Source organism: Asterias rubens, chromosome 3 (assembly GCF_902459465.1).
Source record: "Asterias rubens chromosome 3, eAstRub1.3, whole genome shotgun sequence".
Classification (NCBI taxonomy): domain Eukaryota; kingdom Metazoa; phylum Echinodermata; class Asteroidea; order Forcipulatida; family Asteriidae; genus Asterias; species Asterias rubens.
In genome coordinates this window covers 3,240,547-3,258,778 of record NC_047064.1, presented here as the reverse complement: position 1 = coordinate 3,258,778, position 18,232 = coordinate 3,240,547, and the positions used below count along the sequence as shown (strand labels likewise).

General features: G+C 38.5%; 1 protein-coding gene across 1 annotated transcript in view; it reads left to right on the top strand.

The window, feature by feature from the left end:
* LOC117288262 (unconventional myosin-Ia-like) overlaps nt 1–16,197 on the top strand; it is a 36,909-nt gene extending 20,712 nt beyond the window's left edge. Inside the window, exons 11-28 of the mRNA XM_033769048.1 lie at nt 249–457; nt 1,396–1,461; nt 1,988–2,155; nt 3,045–3,239; nt 4,839–5,009; nt 5,433–5,498; nt 6,246–6,313; nt 6,750–6,972; nt 7,554–7,703; nt 8,297–8,452; nt 9,497–9,571; nt 10,120–10,251; nt 10,852–10,958; nt 11,503–11,638; nt 12,110–12,262; nt 13,480–13,607; nt 14,485–14,612; nt 15,321–16,197. Of these exons, the coding sequence (XP_033624939.1) occupies nt 249–457; nt 1,396–1,461; nt 1,988–2,155; nt 3,045–3,239; nt 4,839–5,009; nt 5,433–5,498; nt 6,246–6,313; nt 6,750–6,972; nt 7,554–7,703; nt 8,297–8,452; nt 9,497–9,571; nt 10,120–10,251; nt 10,852–10,958; nt 11,503–11,638; nt 12,110–12,262; nt 13,480–13,607; nt 14,485–14,605 (2,324 nt within the window). The 3' untranslated portion in view covers nt 14,606–14,612; nt 15,321–16,197. The remainder of the gene's footprint in view (nt 1–248; nt 458–1,395; nt 1,462–1,987; nt 2,156–3,044; nt 3,240–4,838; nt 5,010–5,432; nt 5,499–6,245; nt 6,314–6,749; nt 6,973–7,553; nt 7,704–8,296; nt 8,453–9,496; nt 9,572–10,119; nt 10,252–10,851; nt 10,959–11,502; nt 11,639–12,109; nt 12,263–13,479; nt 13,608–14,484; nt 14,613–15,320) is intronic.
* The last annotated feature ends 2,035 nt before the right edge of the window (nt 16,198–18,232 follow it).

Below are 18,232 nucleotides of genomic sequence, written 5' to 3'. Positions count from 1 at the left end.
ATACATAGTTTAGACCCTGCCTGGGTGATTTTGGATAATTTAACTCGTATCTTTCAATTGGCAACTGATACTCTTCAATCAGCAACTGGTAATGTTCAATCAAATCTGGTATACTCCAATCAGTAACTGGTAGTCTTCAATCAGCAACTGATACTCTTCAATCAGCAACTGGTAATGTTCAATCAAGTCTGGTATACTCCAATCAGTAACTAGTACTATTCCACCTGGTTCTTCCCATTGTTTTCCAGATCTGGATGATGTGTGTGAGATGCTTCAATGTGAGCGTCATGACGTAATGCATGCCCTGACTAAGAGGACCGTACGAGGGGGCAAGGGGGACAAGGTTATCACCGCCCTGAGTGCGTCTCAAGCCTTCTATGCTAGAGATGCCCTCTGTAAGGCTTTGTATGACCGACTCTTCACTTGGATCGTTAGAACAATCAACGAGAGCATCAGGGTAAAATTTACCACCATTAATCTTAGCACTTTCCAAAAGTTAGATCGGCCAATTCTTATGAATGCTCAAACAGACTTGTTGGGATTTTTCCTGGATTCAGGAATTTTATAACAAGACCTTTTTTGTGAAAGTCATGAACTACATGTACAAAAAAGTGATAGCGCTAAATTGTGTTCAAAACTTGTAGTTTTCCCAATCACGGTGTACATCTCTTAGAGTTTCTGTTCATCGCTTTGGTGGTTTCATCTCTCTTCTTGTCTTCAGGAGAATGCTAGGTGCTGATGCTGTGACTTTTGGTTTGGGAGGATTTAACTAAGCTTGGGCAACTAGTTGCTCTCCAATTAGTTTGTTTATTAGTCGTGGCGGCATGGGTAACCGAGTAGTTGAAAAGTATGAGTTGCGATTAAACATATAGCAATCAATAGTTGTGACTTCCTCCAGGCCTAGATCCAATCCACGCTTTACCTCTTTACTTTTCGCAGAACCAACATTCCTCCTAAAAGATATTCAATTGTTTTCCGTAAACCTACTCAGTTCTTAGTTCTGTATTTTGTTTAAAGACATTGGACACTATTGGTAATTGTCAAATACAAGTCTTCTCACTTGGTGTATCTCAACATATGCATAAAATACAAAATCTGTGAAAATTTGAGCTCACACAAAGTTGTGTGCTGTCAGGTGCTCGATTTCGAGACCTCAAATTCTAAGTCTGAGGTCTCAAAATCAAATTCGATGAAAATTACTTCTTTCTCGAAAACTACGTTTCTTCAGAGGAGCCGTTTCTCGCAATGTTTTATACTATCAACAGCTCCCCATTACACGTTTCCAAGTAAGGTATTATGCTAATAATTATTTTGAGTAATTACCAATAGTGTCCACTGCCTTTAACTGCTGACTGTTAACTTGATTGATTGATTGATTGATTTCCATTTCTTTAGGTCAAGACAGGTGGGAGGAAGAAAGTCATGGGTGTCCTGGACATCTATGGATTTGAAATCTTTGAGGTTTGTTGAAGATAGTTGTCTTTGTAACCCCTTGTTTTCATGTTTATATCATACATGTACCATACAGTATGACATGTGATGTCACAACGTGAGGGGATTCTATGTTTTTCAGCACCTTCCGAACAAAATTTAAAGGTATTATACAGGATTGGTGGAGCTGACAAAAAAGTCGCCGTCAGTGTTAATGTTTTGTGTGATCAACCATACATGAAATTACAAACCAGTAAAAAAAACAGGGCTGATTCTGTTTTATGAGTCAGGAGAAAATAGTGAAAACTAAGAACAATTTTTTAGCATGTAAACACATTGTCATTAATTTGGGTTGTAAAAACCGAAATCAACTGATTGTATTTTTCCAGGTTTTCAGATACAGTTTCCTCAAACACGACTTCATTTCAGATGGAAATATTTCACAGAAAACTTGTCAATTACAATTTTTATCCTTACCGATCCTGTTTATTACCTTTTAGAGTAGGAGAAGGTACCTTTACAAAAAGTTTGACACCTGTTTTTCCCCCATTTTTAGTACAACGGGTTTGAGCAGTTCATTATCAACTACTGTAACGAGAAACTACAACAGATCTTCATTGAGTTAACACTACGAGAGGAGCAAGAGGAATACATAGTGGAAGGGATCGAATGGACACACATTGATTACTTCAATAATATCCCTATATGTGAACTCGTAGACAAGGTAGGCAACCTAAACTGTACTTGATTAAAGGGAAGGTACATGTTTGGTAATTACTCAAAACAAACACTAACTTAAAAACTGACTTGGTAACAAGCATTGGAGAGATGTTGATGGTATAAAACATTGTGAGAAACGGCTCCCTCTGAAGTAGCATACATTTTGAGAAAGAGGTAATTTCTCACTAAAATAAACAAAGACTTCTAGCTAGAAGTCTTTTACTCCTATCTGAAAGCACACAAATTCATCCAACAAGGGTGTTTTTTCTCTCATCATTTTCTCGCAATTTCGATGACCGATTTAGGTCAAATTGTCACAGGCTAGCTATTTTATGCTTATGTTGGGATACACCAAGTGAGAAGACTGGTCTTTGAAAATTACCAATAGTTTACCTTCCCTTTAAATGACACCTTTGGTTATTTTCAAAGACCAGTCTTCTCACTTGGCGTATCCCAACATATGCATAAGATAACAAACCTGTGAAAGTCTGGGCACAATTGGTCATCCAAGTTGTAAGAAAATAATATAGAAGAAAAAACACTCTGGTTGCACAACTTTTTTTTTGCTTTCATGCGCTTGAGAAAGGCATCAGGCCCTGAGGTCTTTCTCAGATTCAAATATTTGAGTGAGGAATTACCTCTTGCTCAAAAGCTACGTTACTTCTGAGGGAGGCGCTTCTCGAAATGTTTGATACTACTCGGCCTGTACAAGTTTTGTTTGCAGTAACTGCGGTTTCTTTAACGTGATGGCTATTTAGTGTAGTGGGGTTGTTGGCATTATGCCCAGCCCCCAACCTGGAGGGCCATGTGTTGTGTTTGGTCTGATCCTTCACATGGAACCAGCTTGCATTTTAAAATTATTTTGTATGCCCTGTTTTTTGTTTTTTTTGCAGAATAAAGCAGGAATCTTAGCCATGCTTGATGATGAATGCCTAAGACCGGGTGACGTAACCGATCAGACATTCCTCAATAGAATAAACTCCTCAAACTACATCTTTGGACATAAACACTACGAGAGCAGAGCCAAACTCAAGTCAGATAAGACCATTGATCATATGAGTTTCAGACTACAGCACTATGCTGGAGCAGTAAGTATTCCTAGATGACTAGGGCCGTGTCCGAAACGACAACTTCGGCTACAGCTACGTCTAGATCAGCGCGTCTACCAGTGTTGAAGAATAGCAGACGTGCGCGATCTAGCCGTAGCTGTAGCCGAAGTCGCCAATTCGGACACGGCCTAAGATTCAGATAAAGTGTAAAAGTGGACAACCACAATCATGGGTTTCATTTTATTTTATCAATATAAACCACAAGGGAAACTGACTGGGTAAATTTTGAACGGTTGTATGGCTTCTGACTGGCACCCCCGAACAAAGATATTGACAAAATAGGGACACCGCCAACATAGGGCTAGATAGCTCAGGGTGGGTTTGTTTAGCTTCCCTGGGTCGACCCCGGTGTGTGGCAGGTTTTTTTTCCCAGGACGAACGTGGGTAATTATCTACACACGTTCGTCCTAGAAAAAAACAAACGCCACACATCGGGGTTGACCCATGGAAGCTAATCGAACGCACCCATTGTTGGTAGAGTGCCGGCACGTTAATCTGGAGGTCGTTGGTTCGAATCCCACTCTAGTCAATTCTTTGTTCAACCCCCCCAACAATTTATTTTATTTTATGAACAACAGTTTGAAAACCTCAGACGTAGCAGTTGTCTCAATGTTATTTTTATATATCAATGAACAATGGCTTTGTCAATGGTGACTAAAAAAGTGCTTGAGTTTGTCAAATACAAGATCTGCAAGGAGTTACTCAATATGTATCTGCTGTTCATTTTGAGTCTTTGTAACAAAAAGTGTATCCTGATTGTGGCTGTGCACAGAAGCATATTGTTAGTTTTGTTGGTGAAGGGTTGTTATCAACGTTACAACCTCTTTCAGAGTTGAAACCAACGGTTCTTTTTTAGAACCACCCCCAACACATTAGAGATAGTCATTACATGGTGTTACCGCAAACCTTTCCATATCGTAGTTCCACCAAGCAAAGTTTCAAGTCCTTTCAAACCTCTTTCCCACTGTAGGTCTGTAGCAAGCCACTGTCTCTTCTACATATATCTTCATGGTAAATGTGCCACTCGGTAGAGCTTGAAACCAGGCATTTTCTGTACTTGTTTTCAACCGCATACATTGTAACTTTGCAGAGTTGTAGAACAAAGAGCCGTTATGATAACAGCTTTATTCCACATACTGGATCTCTTTTTTTGAACTCCTTGCCTCAAATTTGAAATTTGAATGAAAAGGTGGTGACCTGCCGCTCATAGTCAGTGCTCTCTAACTTTTGTTGATTCAATTTACACAATAAGTTATGATAGGTGGATAGATAGATAAATGATAGATTTATTGACAAAAAGGTTTATTGACAATAGCCATCACAGCATAAAATGATACAATATTTTAAAAAAGGTTAAAATTACTTCATTAAGAGAACAACAATATTATTTACAATAATTATATAACATCCGCAACCAAAAAGGGGAATAAAAACAAACAGCAACCACACACACCACACACGCCTTTGGCAAGACACACACCACACCAGCATACACATAAAAGAACAAAAACGCACGAAAACCTCTTGATAAGAAGTGTAATGTTTTCTGTTTTTTAACTTTTTTTATTTATTGCCAAGGTAACGTATGAAGTGAGTGGTTTTATCGACAAGAATAACGACCTGCTGTTCCGAGATCTATCAGAGTTGATGTTCAAATGTGAGCATATACTACTACAAGAGATGTTTCCTGAGGGTAGCCCCAAGTATGCTTCTAATAGACGACCAATCACTACAGGCTCACAGTTCAAGGTTGGTATTGCCTCTCCTTCCCCTACTCTACTAACCCAATTGCATGATAATAAGTGGCCGCTCAATAAAGATAAATACATTTTTTTTTTCTCCTCTTTTTTTGCTTTTTTTCATAAAAATTGTCATTAAAAATCTAAAAAAAAATTGTAAAAAAAATTACAGGATGAGACTATAAAATGTTGTAAGTTGAACCGTTTTCAGTGTGAAAATACTATTCAAGGACATTAAAAAGAGTCCAATACAGTAAAAGGTTTGTATTGTGTAACACCAAAGAGTTTATTTTCCCAAATACAATATCCATATTCCCCCCAAAAAGTTCAAAATAAAAACCTACCTTTTGAGGACCCTCTATGGCAACAAACACTTTTCTTTTTTGAATAAACATAACCCTGTAAATTGATTGATTTTGTTTGTTTGATTCAGGTTTCCGTATCACAGCTGATGAAAAACCTCCTTGCCAAAGAACCAAACTACATCAGATGTATCAAGGTAAACACTATTAAAGTGCTTATTAATTTTTAAAGACAGTTATACTAAGTTTTTGAACTATGAGCCCCATTAAATAGCACCTTGTTAGTGTTTACAAGGTGCGGCCCAATCTGCAGTCAACCATGCCAGAAACAATAGGGCGTCAGATATGCTCTAATTCTATATAGGATTTGAGGCATTGCATGGTGAGGTATCAATGTATATTTGGTTTGCAATAACGCCATATGTGTATCTACTTGCCAGGTAGAGTTTGTTCTTAGAGAACAAGTCTCCTGACGATGACTAGAGCAAGCTAGTCGAAACGTTGAGACCAATTCTGAACTGACTACGCTGCAGTACAGTTAATTACGATCCTATAAGTTAAAGTAGTAGTCCAGTCTATTTTCTATACCACCCGCCCTGGTAAAGTTAAAAAGCAGGACAGTTCTTTTCAGAACTGAGAAGTCTCCCGAACCTTCGATTATCTACTCCGCGGCAGTAGAATAAAACAACACAGTTCTCTAAGAACAAACTCTACCTGGCAAGTAGATACACACATGGTGTTACCGCAAACCAAATATGCAATGCTCTATTTCTATAAGAAATTTGAATTGATTTTGATAAAAAGAAGAGATAATCTTTAATATCAAGATGTTGCAAAAAAATATTCAATGGCCTGACCCTTTGACCCTAGTAGAATGTTTCTCAAAGACTCAAAAACCAAGATAGTCTTAGAAAATTAAGATCTTATTTCATATTTCATTTCAGCCGAATGATTACAAGGAGAGTATGACGTTTGACAGAGCACTCGTCCGGCATCAAGTCAGATATCTGGGGTGAGTAACGAAACAAAAAACCCTTAACCTCTATGCCAAACAGAGTTTTTACAGTGAGAATTCCTGCTAATGAACACAGACATAAACCTTTTGTACAGAAGATTGTTTTCATACAGGGTATGCCCTTAACTTTTCAAGTGTTTTAGAGACTGAAACACTTTCAGTGAAACACTGTTTTTAATAATGGACTAACCAGCCAGACCACTTGGGGAGAATTTTGACTGGTTCTTCTGTGCTTGAACTAGCATTTTGGCCAGAGGAACACTGGAACTTCTATGCAGGCAGACAACTGTAAACTACTTTCATTATAGAAGTGTTCAGTAAAGACAGTGTGAGTCTTGCACATTTCTAAACATTTTGGTGAAATGTTTGAATCGAAGAAACAAACTCGAAAACTTCCTCAATTACTCACTTTGACAACTTTTAATTTTCTCAGATTGATGGAGAATGTGAGGGTCCGGCGAGCAGGCTACGCTTTCAGGCAGTTGTACGAGATCTTCCTGAAACGTTACAAGATGCTGTGCCCTGCAACATGGCCCAATTGGCGTGGACAACCCAAGGATGGTGTGAGAGAGATCTTGAACCATCTCAAGCTCACCAAAGATAAGGAAGAGTTTGCCTATGGGCGGACTAAGATATTCATCCGTAATCCACGCACGGTATGTACTCAATGGTTATGTTTTCATGAAGAAAGACCTATGGTCTAGTTGCCCTGAGCCATACCTCACTGATCATGCTGAGTTGATGGAAAAGTCTACGTTGCCAACTCTCACTGATTCTGCAGAAAATTACCTGAAAATGAACCAATTTGTTTTTGTTTTGATGAGCAAATTTGAAAGCTCGCCAACATGCAATATGGAAATGAATACTACATATGTGATGTGATCAAGCTAAATGAAATGTATGGATAAACAGGCCAAAACAGGCCAAAACAGGCATACGGATGTGAAATTTGCAACAATATATGTTTGTGTCAATTTAAGTGCCAAAATATATCTTAGTTTATATTGACAACTTCCTTCATGGTAAGTAACACCAAAAGGGGTTCAAATTGTGCCGATGTATGTTCAACAAAACAACCTGATTTTTAACCCATTTTTCGCAGTTTTATTCTCTCAACAAACAACTAACTTTGCTTGATCGCATCACATATTTTAGGCAATAAATTAAAAGGTATTGCCTTGTATAAATAAAGATTATGATTATTGAATATCATAAGTCTTCAAATTGTGTTCCTCAGCTGTTTGAACTAGAGCAGCGCAGACACAGAAGGATGGAAGGCCTGGCTACCTTACTACAGAAGATCTACAAAGGATGGAAAGCCTACTCAAGATTCCAGCAGATGAGAGACAGTGCTATCCTCATCGAGACACAGTTCAGAGGGTACAAGGTAAAGGAGAATAGACTAATCAAAACCTAGCAGTCCCGATTCTTCCAAAATCTTAGCCAGGAAGTTGTCTGACTGTAGGATTTGGTACTGGAGGCCCAAGTAACAATTGCTTATCAATGGTCCAGGCATATCATTTCTATCAATGTTAAAATATGTGGGCGTTGAATTTCCATAGAGGGGAGGATTTTGTAGGGTCCTTCTTCAAGATATTTGGGGCTATGGTAAAGCTCCAGGTATTGTTGTTGTTCACATTTTCACAGTTAAATATTCCTGCAAATGAAGCTTCTTTTTAAACCTATGTTAGGTACATACTTATTTTTCTTGATATTACATTTTTATTTTGTTTTTATGCAATTAAAATGCAATTCTTTATCTTCGGCGAATCAAATTCAATTGGAAATATCTACCACAGCTGCTACTCAACACATTGCGCAAGCCCTTGTTCTCTCTAATATTTACTACTGTAGTTCTCAGGTTCCATCTTCACAGCTCCTTGATCTAGCAACTAGTATTTGTGCGCTATATAGGAACCTATTAATTATTATTATTATTATTATTAATTACCCTTAATCTCATTTATTTGTGGTTTTTAGGAGAGGAAGAACTACAAGACAGTACGTAACGCCACTATCACCATCGAGTCATACTATCGGGGCCATCAAGCAAGGAAAGAATACAGACGTAGACGGTATCAAGCCAAGTGCATGTGGGCTGCTGGTATTATACACAAGTTCTACATCGGCTGGAAGGTACTTTGAAGACTCTAAGCATTGAATTTGAACAAACACCTCTTAGCACTAAATCTTTCAGATGGTGCTTGCAAGAAAACTCCAGTGTAAATTATCCTTTCGATATCGGTGCCTCATCTTGGCGACAATAACCCTGTTTGTTTCAAGAGCAAAGTTTTGAGCTGGTTCATGCCAAGGGAGGGTATGCTTTTTGGTAATTACTAAACAAATAGTAATTGTGAAAACTTACCTAGTAAAGAGCACTGGAGAGCTATTGATATTATAAAATATTGTTAGAAGATACCTCCTCCAAAAATGTAGATTAATGGTAGGGTAATTCACCCCCACCCACTTCGACGACCAATTGAGCCAACATTTTCATAGGTTTGTTGTTTTATGCATATGTTGAGATAAACAAAGTGAGGATACAGGTCTTTGACAAATTCCCTGCCTTTAACACGAACAAACATTCAAATCCGATGAGGCACTTCAGAGCTATTGATATTATAAAATATTGTTAGAAGATACCTCCTCTAAAAATGTAGATTAATGGTAGGGTAATTAACCCCCACCCACTTCGACGACCAATTGAGCCAACATTTTCATAGGTTTGTTGTTTTATGCATATGTTGAGATAAACAAAGTGAGGATACAGGTCTTTGACAAATTCCCTGCCTTTAACACGAACAAACATTCAAATCCGATGAGGCACTGGAGAGCTATTGATATTATAAAATATTGTTAGAAGATACCTCCTCTAAAACTGTAGATTAATGGTAGGGTAATTCACCCCCCCCCCCACCCACTTCGACGACCAATTGAGCCAAAATTTTCATAGGTTTGTTATTTTATGCATATGTTGAGATAAACAAAGTGAGGATACAGGTCTTTGACAAATTCCCTGCCTTTAACACGAACAAACATTCAAATCCGATGAGGCACTTAAGGCTGCATTCATGGTTGCATTACCAGAGTTGTATAACAGTAATATTAAAACTCCAGTTAGTCTTTTGGTCTAATTGCAAGCAGCAAGTCTTGACTGGTTTTGACTTAATTTCTTCACAGGTGCGGAAGGAGCATAGGAAACACTTCAAGGCCCATGCTGCTCCTATGGTGATGGAATTCCTGCTCAGATACATTGTAAGTTGTTTCTTTTCACTCATTTGTAAACATTTTTGTCCAACCCATATCTTTGTTAGTTTCCATTGTAAGAAACATATATTTGGTGATTTCAATTTTGATCATCTTTTGAGAAAGACTCTACATGTATGTGGGTCCAAACAGGAGGCCTTTTTCAATTTTTATATATTTTTTATTCTACATATTTTTGTGATTTTTCTGTTTATCTTTTCCAATAATTTCCAACAGTTACATAAGGTGATCCCTCTGCTGCTGCTCCCAGGTTGTATTGTAAACTTGGGTGTGACCACATCAGCCAGCGATTGTAGTGCTTCTGACTGCCACCCCCAGCGGAGAAGTTAACAAACTAGGGAGACTGCCAACAAAAGGTTTAGATTGCTCAGTTGGTAGAGCGCAGCACATTAATCCGGTCCAAAGTGCAAATACTGCTCTAATCAATCTTTCTTTGGTCAACGCCAACAAATTTACCCACTTAGTTTCCCTTGTGGTTTACTACTTGATGATTGAATAGAAGTTGGCTTATTTATTTTCATTTTTTGGTATTTCAGCACACAACCTACTTACGGCGACTGCAGCAGCATCTACCAACCATGTCACCTCTGGATTACACATGGCCACCGTGTTCAATCCTACACACAACAGCACACAAGCAACTCAAGAACATCTTCATTCGATGGAGGGTAAGTTAAGCAGTTAGAGGCAAACCGTGCAATTTGACCCCCAAAAACAATAGACCAGCAAAACAACACCCGTGTTTCTTAAACAGAATTAACCTCCGAGCATTCTGAGGGAGACAACTCCTTAAGATGCTCTGAGATTCATTTTATACTAAGAAACATTGGTGTTCTGAAGCGACTGGTTCAATCTCTGTGTGATCGGCATTTGGAGTGAAAATGGTGTCCAGCAAACTACACGACTAGAAAACAACTGGTTCGTCCATGTTACAGCTCTTTATTCACAGCTCTGGACGGGTGTGACTTCAGTACAATTCAGCAGTCAATTCCAGACAATGGGCAGACAGTAGCGAAGTCTAGTTACAGGACCCATCCAGGCCTAATTAACTCACAGCACCCAGGGCAATTGCCCTGGGTGCCCTGTGCTTTTGCTGTGGTGCCCTTTGCAAGGTTTCAATACAAATTTTAACTGTCCTCACAGATGTGCAGAGGACAATTGCTGTGCCCCTTCTAGAACAAAATTCAAGGCCTGCCCTTCAGCAATCAGTGATGTGGAGGATATTTTTTTTGTTTAAAGGTTAATTTGTTTTCTTGGTTTTTGTTTAGGCCAACCAATACCGCAAGAAGTTTGATGAAGCTACCCGGATGAGACTAGGTGAGAAGGTTACGGCAAGCATCCTCTTCAAGGACAAGAAGACTCTGTATCCTAAGAGGTAGGAGGCGGTGTTATTTTTTATTCATTTGTATTTGTAAAATCTGGTTGTGAAGCCAGATTCTTAGCATAGTGAACTTAATCACTGTACTAGCCAAGAAACCAATGGAGAAAAGACAAAGAAGGAAGTTTCAGGTTTAGATGTAGGAAGGAAAACCAAAGAGAAATCCAGGGAAACTAAAAAGAATTGGTCCCGGGAAAACCCAATTCACATTTGCTCCCAGTGGGATTCGAACCGTGTCCGAGAGGTGGAAGGGGAGGAAAGATAGCGAGTTAAGGAAACAAAAAGTGCACATTTTATCAAAACCCAAGATATTTGTTTTTGGTGATGATAAAAAGTCTTTCAAAAACACCCCAACAAACACATTTGTAAAGGCATCTTGAAAGTAAGTTTCAACCAATGAAAACTCACCTCTTTCAATTTGTGTGCATCTCTTCTTTCTGTCATGATGCAGTTTCTATACACTGGTTGTTTTATTTCACTGTGTATCTACTAAGTTTTACCACGCACATTTCCTTGTGTATTTTTCCCTTCTTATGTCTAGTGTTTCTAAGGCCTTCCAAGGGGATTACGTAAGACTACGCACCAACGCCAAATACAGCAAGACGTACTCAACAACAAACGACCAGCATGTGGTATTTGCTGATGTCATCAGTAAGATCAACAGAGGCAATGGCAAGGTATGTCCCCAAATGGTTTGTAATGTGGTATGTTGTGGCTGAGCGGTCAAGTACACTGGACTCAAAATCCGGTGTCTCTGATCAGCAGAGTTTGGGTTTAAATCCTGTTACAAGAAGGGGTTTGCCACAGTGTTTTCTGGTTTAGTTTGCCTGTAGGTTGCACCACAACACCTTGTAAACCATCTATGGGGCTTTTTAAACTAATGAGTCTTATATTTCGAACACAGCTCCTTGTAAAAAAGGCAGAAAATGACATGCTGTAGATCAAGGGGAGAACTAGGATTTGTTTTGTCCGCCTTTTCCTTTTTATTAATCACAGCTCCGTTTATTACAGGTTGAAAGCATCTACCAATAGATATTTTCATACATGTTCAATAATACCAAGAGTTAGGTAATGTTTTTGTGACTTCTTTGTAGGGAGTTGGTACAAAAGACGGTTTCTGAAAGATTGTTGTTCCTTTCTGTGTTTAGTTGCATTCCCAGCTGTTTGTGTTGACCACTGCTTCCTTCATGATGATGGATCAGAAGACATTGCTTCTGAAGAGTCGTATTCCCCTAGCTGACGTAGCTGGATTTACCGTCAGTCCTTACAGTGATGGCATTGTGGTCATTCTCTTAAAGAAGGTAAGACATTACTCCTTAAGAGTCGTATTCCCCTGGCTGACGCAGCTGGATTTACCGTCAGTCCTTACAGTGATGGCATTGTGGTCATTCTCTTAAAGAAGGTAAGACATTACTCCTTAAGAGTCGTATTCCCCTGGCTGACGCAGCTGGATTTACCGTCAGTCCTTACAGTGATGGCATTGTGGTCATTCTCTTAAAGAAGGTAAGACATTACTCCTTAAGAGTCGTATTCCCCTAGCTGACGTAGCTGGATTTACCGTCAGTCCCTACAGTGATGGCATTGTGGTCATTCTCTTAAAGAAGGTAAGACATTACTCCTTAAGAGTCGTATTCCCCTAGCTGACGTAGCTGGATTCACCGTCAGTCCCTACAGTGATGGCATTGTGGTCATTCTCTTAAAGAAGGTAAGACATTACTCCTTAAGAGTCGTATTCCCCTGGCTGACGTAGCTGGATTCACCGTCAGTCCCTACAGTGATGGCATTGTGGTCATTCTCTTAAAGAAGGTAAGACATTACTCCTTAAGAGTCGTATTCCCCTAGCTGACGTAGCTGGATTCACCGTCAGTCCCTACAGTGATGGCATTGTGGTCATTCTCTTAAAGAAGGTAAGACATTACTCCTTAAGAGTCGTATTCCCCTAGCTGACGTAGCTGGATTCACCGTCAGTCCCTACAGTGATGGCATTGTGGTCATTCTCTTAAAGAAGGTACAATACAGAACCAGAAGCTTTTAACCCTTGGGGACCATGCATTTCTCCTTCACCGATCTTGAACTTTTGATGCCAGCAGACACTGCGGTGGTACCTGGAAAATTTCCAGTTGACCAGCATTCTTTTGTACAAGCGATTTGCAAAGTAAAAATCCAATAACCCGCGACTGATCAGATGAGCACCGTGTAGCCTAACCCTTAAACCCGCCACTAGGTGTGTGCTGCCACCAAGAGTTCAAGATTGGTGAAAGATTGCTTTATAGCACTATAGGTCCAGACATTGCTGACATTTTAAAAATGCTTTCTCCTTGGAAAGGGCACCCATGAGACAATTTCTATTGGAACATTTTTAGAGGCACCAAGGCAATGACCAGGGGCGCCTCTGTTGCCTGCGTGAAGTATAAGGCGTAGATATTTGGAATGGATTGCTCTCTCTAATTTTGGTCTTTGATTTTTTTGACTGCTTTCACACAAAAGAAAAAATTTCGAAAATATTTTTGTTGTGCAGGGAAGTGAGACAACAAAGAAAGGTGACCTTGTCATTGTGACTGACAAGGCCATTGAGTTGGTGACAAAGTTCCAGCGGACCTGTAGAACGGCAACCAATCAGGACGCCCCAGTCAAAGTGGCTGACAGGTAAGTCGATTCCAGGATTTTAGTACAAATGTTTTGTTTGTATTGTATGTTATTATTTGGTTTTAGCCCTAACACTGATGCGTATTACGCACTGTATGCTCGGTACTTTCCAGAGTCCTGTGAACAAGTCTACAGGCAAATCACTCAGGTGTGATTTGAACCCACAATCTCTGCCAGACTAGAACAGATGTCTTACCCCTAGACCACTGAGCTAGCCCTTTGGCTAGAGGCAGTTCAAATCCTATGTTTTAGCAGCTGTCAGATTTTAAAGGTTGTGGGTTCAAATCCCCTAGTGTATTTTCTTCACTGGACTTGGAAAGTACTAAGTAAACAGTGGTTTACACATACCGGTGTATGGGTAAAAACCAAATCCTATTCCTTATCCCTGATATAAATCAATTAGGCCACATACAAAAAAAAAGTGTTGATCGTCCTTTTTTTTTTGCGGATGGGGGAGGGAGGGAGTTTTTTTTGTATTGACATGCCAAATATGAAATCAAGAATAAAGAAATCATCACAATCACTATAAAACAGAGGGTTTGTGTGTTTTTTATGTTTTCAATAGTTTTGTCAAACAAATTTAACTCCTAGATGACATTTTCTGTATTTTTTTTTCAAACAACTAGGCACAGTGTAGCCCAAGAAAATATTTGAAGAATTGTTCTTGCTTTGCCAACATGAATAAAAACCTTCTTTGAACATCTTTTCAAACCTGTACATTTTGAAAAAAATATCAGCTGAAAAGGTTGTTTTTTTTATGATAAAAAAAAAAATAAATAAATAAATAATGGAGTCGGGGGGGGGGGGGATCAACAATTTTATTTTTATGTGGCCTTATTGTTTGTTTATTTTGTAACATTTTTAATCATTTTCACAGGTTCCCAGTTGACTTCAATGGTACCCGTATTCAAGCAACTGTATGCACCCTAGATGCCAACGTTTCCAACCCAACACCGTCTGTCAAACGGAAAGGCGCTAAGCTGGATATTATGGCTTAATAATAAGGTAATTTTGCAGGATGCTTGCTACCATTACCATCTTAATGCAAGTAGACTTTTGGATGAAAATTACAACAAGGTATTCAAGAGGATTAAACAAACAGAAACATTACAATACAAAAAATACAAGTTTTTAAATTCTTTTAAAACCAATATATTCAGCGCATTCCACAGCCACTGCCAATTACTTCCATGGCAAGACCAGAACTCTAACCCACACTCGGAAGATTAAAAAAACACCAGAGCTCTTAAAGCCATTGGACCCTTTCGGAACAGAATTTTTTTTTTTAAGTTCACAGATTTACAAATAACTTACAGAGTTTACAGAAGGTAATGGTGAAAGACTTCTCTTTAAATATTATTCCGTGAAATGCTTTACTTTTTGAGAAAACGTTAAAACAATATAAATTCTCGATATTGAGAATTACGGATTTATTTTAAAAACATGTCATGACACGGCGAAACAAGGGTGGGTTTTCACGTCATTTTCTCCCAACTCCAAAGATCAAAATGAGCCTAAATTTTCACAGGTTTGTTATTTTATATATAAGTTGTGATACATGAAGTGTGGGCCTTGGACAATACTGTTTACCGAAAGTGTCAAATGGATTAAACCACTCGGCCACATAATGTGTTGAACATGTTTCAAAAAAGATTTGCGTTGCCTTCCTGTTATACCAATATTTTTAATTTTTTTAACAAATCTCGGTTACAGGGTTATCTTCAATATGGAGTTAGTTTCAAGGCCCAAGACCCAAGGTGTGAGAGATAAAGTCTCACAAGAAGTTGACAGAATGGATTGAAGAGAAAGGTGTGATAGATGAAGTCTCACAAGAAGTTGACAGAACGGATTGAAGAGAACAAGATAAGTACTTCTAATGCAACTCCGGTTACAGCGTGTATGTGTGTGTGTGTGGTGTATACATAATGAGTGCAACCACAGTGTGAGATTAACAAGTGATCCCTCAATTATTTCCTTCAATGGCCAAAGTTTTTCAGGCGTTTTTGTTGCCGGATAATTTCAAACCATGTGCCTAGAAATTTTTCTACATTTCGTTAGTGTGTTGAAGTCCGTAACGGAGAAAAGATGGCGTGTTGGTTATAAGTGTGATGAGGAATTTGTAATTGTAAACTAACAGAAATTTAACTCCTACTTAACAAATGAAATGACAAAATTGCCTGTACCCGTTGTAATGGAGTTTACTTTAATATCAATCACAGAAGTGGTATAGTCCACTAAAAACAGATATTGATTTTTGAAGTCGCCGATTTTGTGCCTATTTTTTGAGGGGATGTTATTTATATGCGATCAACCAATGCAGAGATCGATGTATGTGTAATCATGTTATGAAAACGACTAAAACATTCCATTCTTCACTGGGACTGCTTCGTATGTTTTCACTAACTATCATTTAAAGGTACTTTAAGCAATATGTCTGTCTTAATGTTTATGATTGAATCATGCAAAAGCTGCACAAAGCTATTTAAGATTTCCAATAGCCAAGAGTTTTGTGAGATGGTGTAGCAAGGTTGCTACTATCAGGGCCCAATTTCATAAAGCCTGTAAGCCAAAAAATCGCTTAGCAAAAACAGGTTACCAGCCAACATTCCATGAAGTTCACATTGTTGCGACTGGTGCCCCACTAGTTGTTTGCTTAGCAAAGAAATTGGTTAAGTAGTATTTTCTGCTAAACAGCTTTATGAAATTGGGCCCAGCTCTGAATGAATCCCATTGGTGTGTTTCAGAGATGTGTTTTCATGGCTCCAGCTGGCGGTCTCAGAAAATTGTTACTCTGTCAAAGTACTACTGCTTCAATATACCTATTCATACAGTATACTCCCTGCAGTCTGTGGTCCCTCCCTGCCGTGAAGGCCCTGGTCCCTGTTGCCCCTGGACTTGGTCTTGGTGCCCCTTCCAAAGTTTCCCATAGACTTTATTTCCAACTGGAAGTGCCCTTTGCAAAAGGAAAGTGGCCTTGCCTTCTCAAGGTGGAAACTCCACTCCTGTAAACCTGCTTATTTTTTAAACCAATACCATGCATAAGACAAAAAACATCTGGGTCTCTTTTTACGCGTTCATCCTGGTTAATGGCAGAATAGCTTTTCTCTGTACTTGCCTTTCTAAAAATATCATTTTGGAGTTCGGCTTTTTGCCATTAAAGAGCCACCAAGCCCCAGGGCCCAATTTCATAGAGCTGCTAAGTACAAACATTTGCTTAGCATGAAATTTCTGCCTTGATAAAAACAGGTTTAGCAACCAAATTTCAATTGTTACATGTTGCTTGTTACTGGTATTCAGCTGTTGTTTGCTTATACCCTGAAAATCATGTGGAAATTTGTTAAGTAATCCTGTTTTTATCAAGGCAAGAATTTCATGCTAAACAAATTTTTGTGCTTAGCAGCTCTATGAAATTGGGCCCAGGTGGATATTGGTTGTCATTGCATAATCTGTACTCAAATGGGTTAATAATATTGAGCAATGAGCAGGGGACGGGGGGCTATTTTCGGCCCAAGTATTTTGACCTGGATTATAGCAATGATTTAATTCCCCCATAAAACAATGATCAATTCTGTGCTAGCATTCAGTACTTGTGTATATATTTATACATAAATGTAGGTTTATGTAGTAAATGTGATATCTTAATTTATACAACTATATATCTGTGTCTTCCATTGTGTTGTTAAAGGAGAGATTGTTTATTCACTTTTTAGAGGATTTGTTTCTTTAGATGTAAATTTCATTTTACAGTATGACATTCCAGAATGGACTCAACTTTTACTCATTAAGAGTGGGGGAACAGAAACCATTTAGAGAAGCCATGAACAGCCTGTATCTAACCACAATTAACAGCTCCAAAAAGTTCCAAAAAGTTTCTCCTGAAGACGAGCAGAGTATACTGTTTGAAACGTCGAGACCAAACCAGCTCTTTTCAGAGCCAACACTCACCCTAAGAGATTTACACATGGTTGTACCCGCAAGTTTACTATTTATTTATAGTTTCTTCTTATAGCTCCAAAAAGGCTTAAATTTTGACCCATTTCCAATAAACCCAGAAGAATATTCGTTAAAGGTCATTCTTAAGGTCATCTTCGGAATTGAAAACTTCCCATGGCATACTATAAATTATTTCTAAAAATATCAAACAAATTCTCTTTCATATAATAATAAATAATAATAACTGGATTTATAGAGCGCCTTTTCCAAAGGATACAAAGCGCTAGGGATAATGCAACCAAAAACCCAAAAGAGAATAAAGAAAAGTAAGCAAAAATACAAAGAGTGACAGATTCAAAAACACTTTAGGTGGAACGTTTAAACAAATGGGTTTTTAAAAGTCCTTTAAACTGTTCTACAGCAGAAGCGTTCCGGATGTTTGTTGGGAGTGAGTTTCGGGGACCAGCGATGGAGAATGCATGTTGTTTTTTGAGCTCCAAGGCCTGTTTTTTTTTTCGTTTTTTTTTTTCACTCTGGTCTAAGCTTGGGCGATATCACGATATTATCGAATATCGCGATATTAATTTGGAAACGATTTCGATATCGGATGGATTTGGTTTTAATCGAAATATCGATATATCGCGATATATCACGATATCGATTAATCAATATATTTCCTAGCTGAGACATCT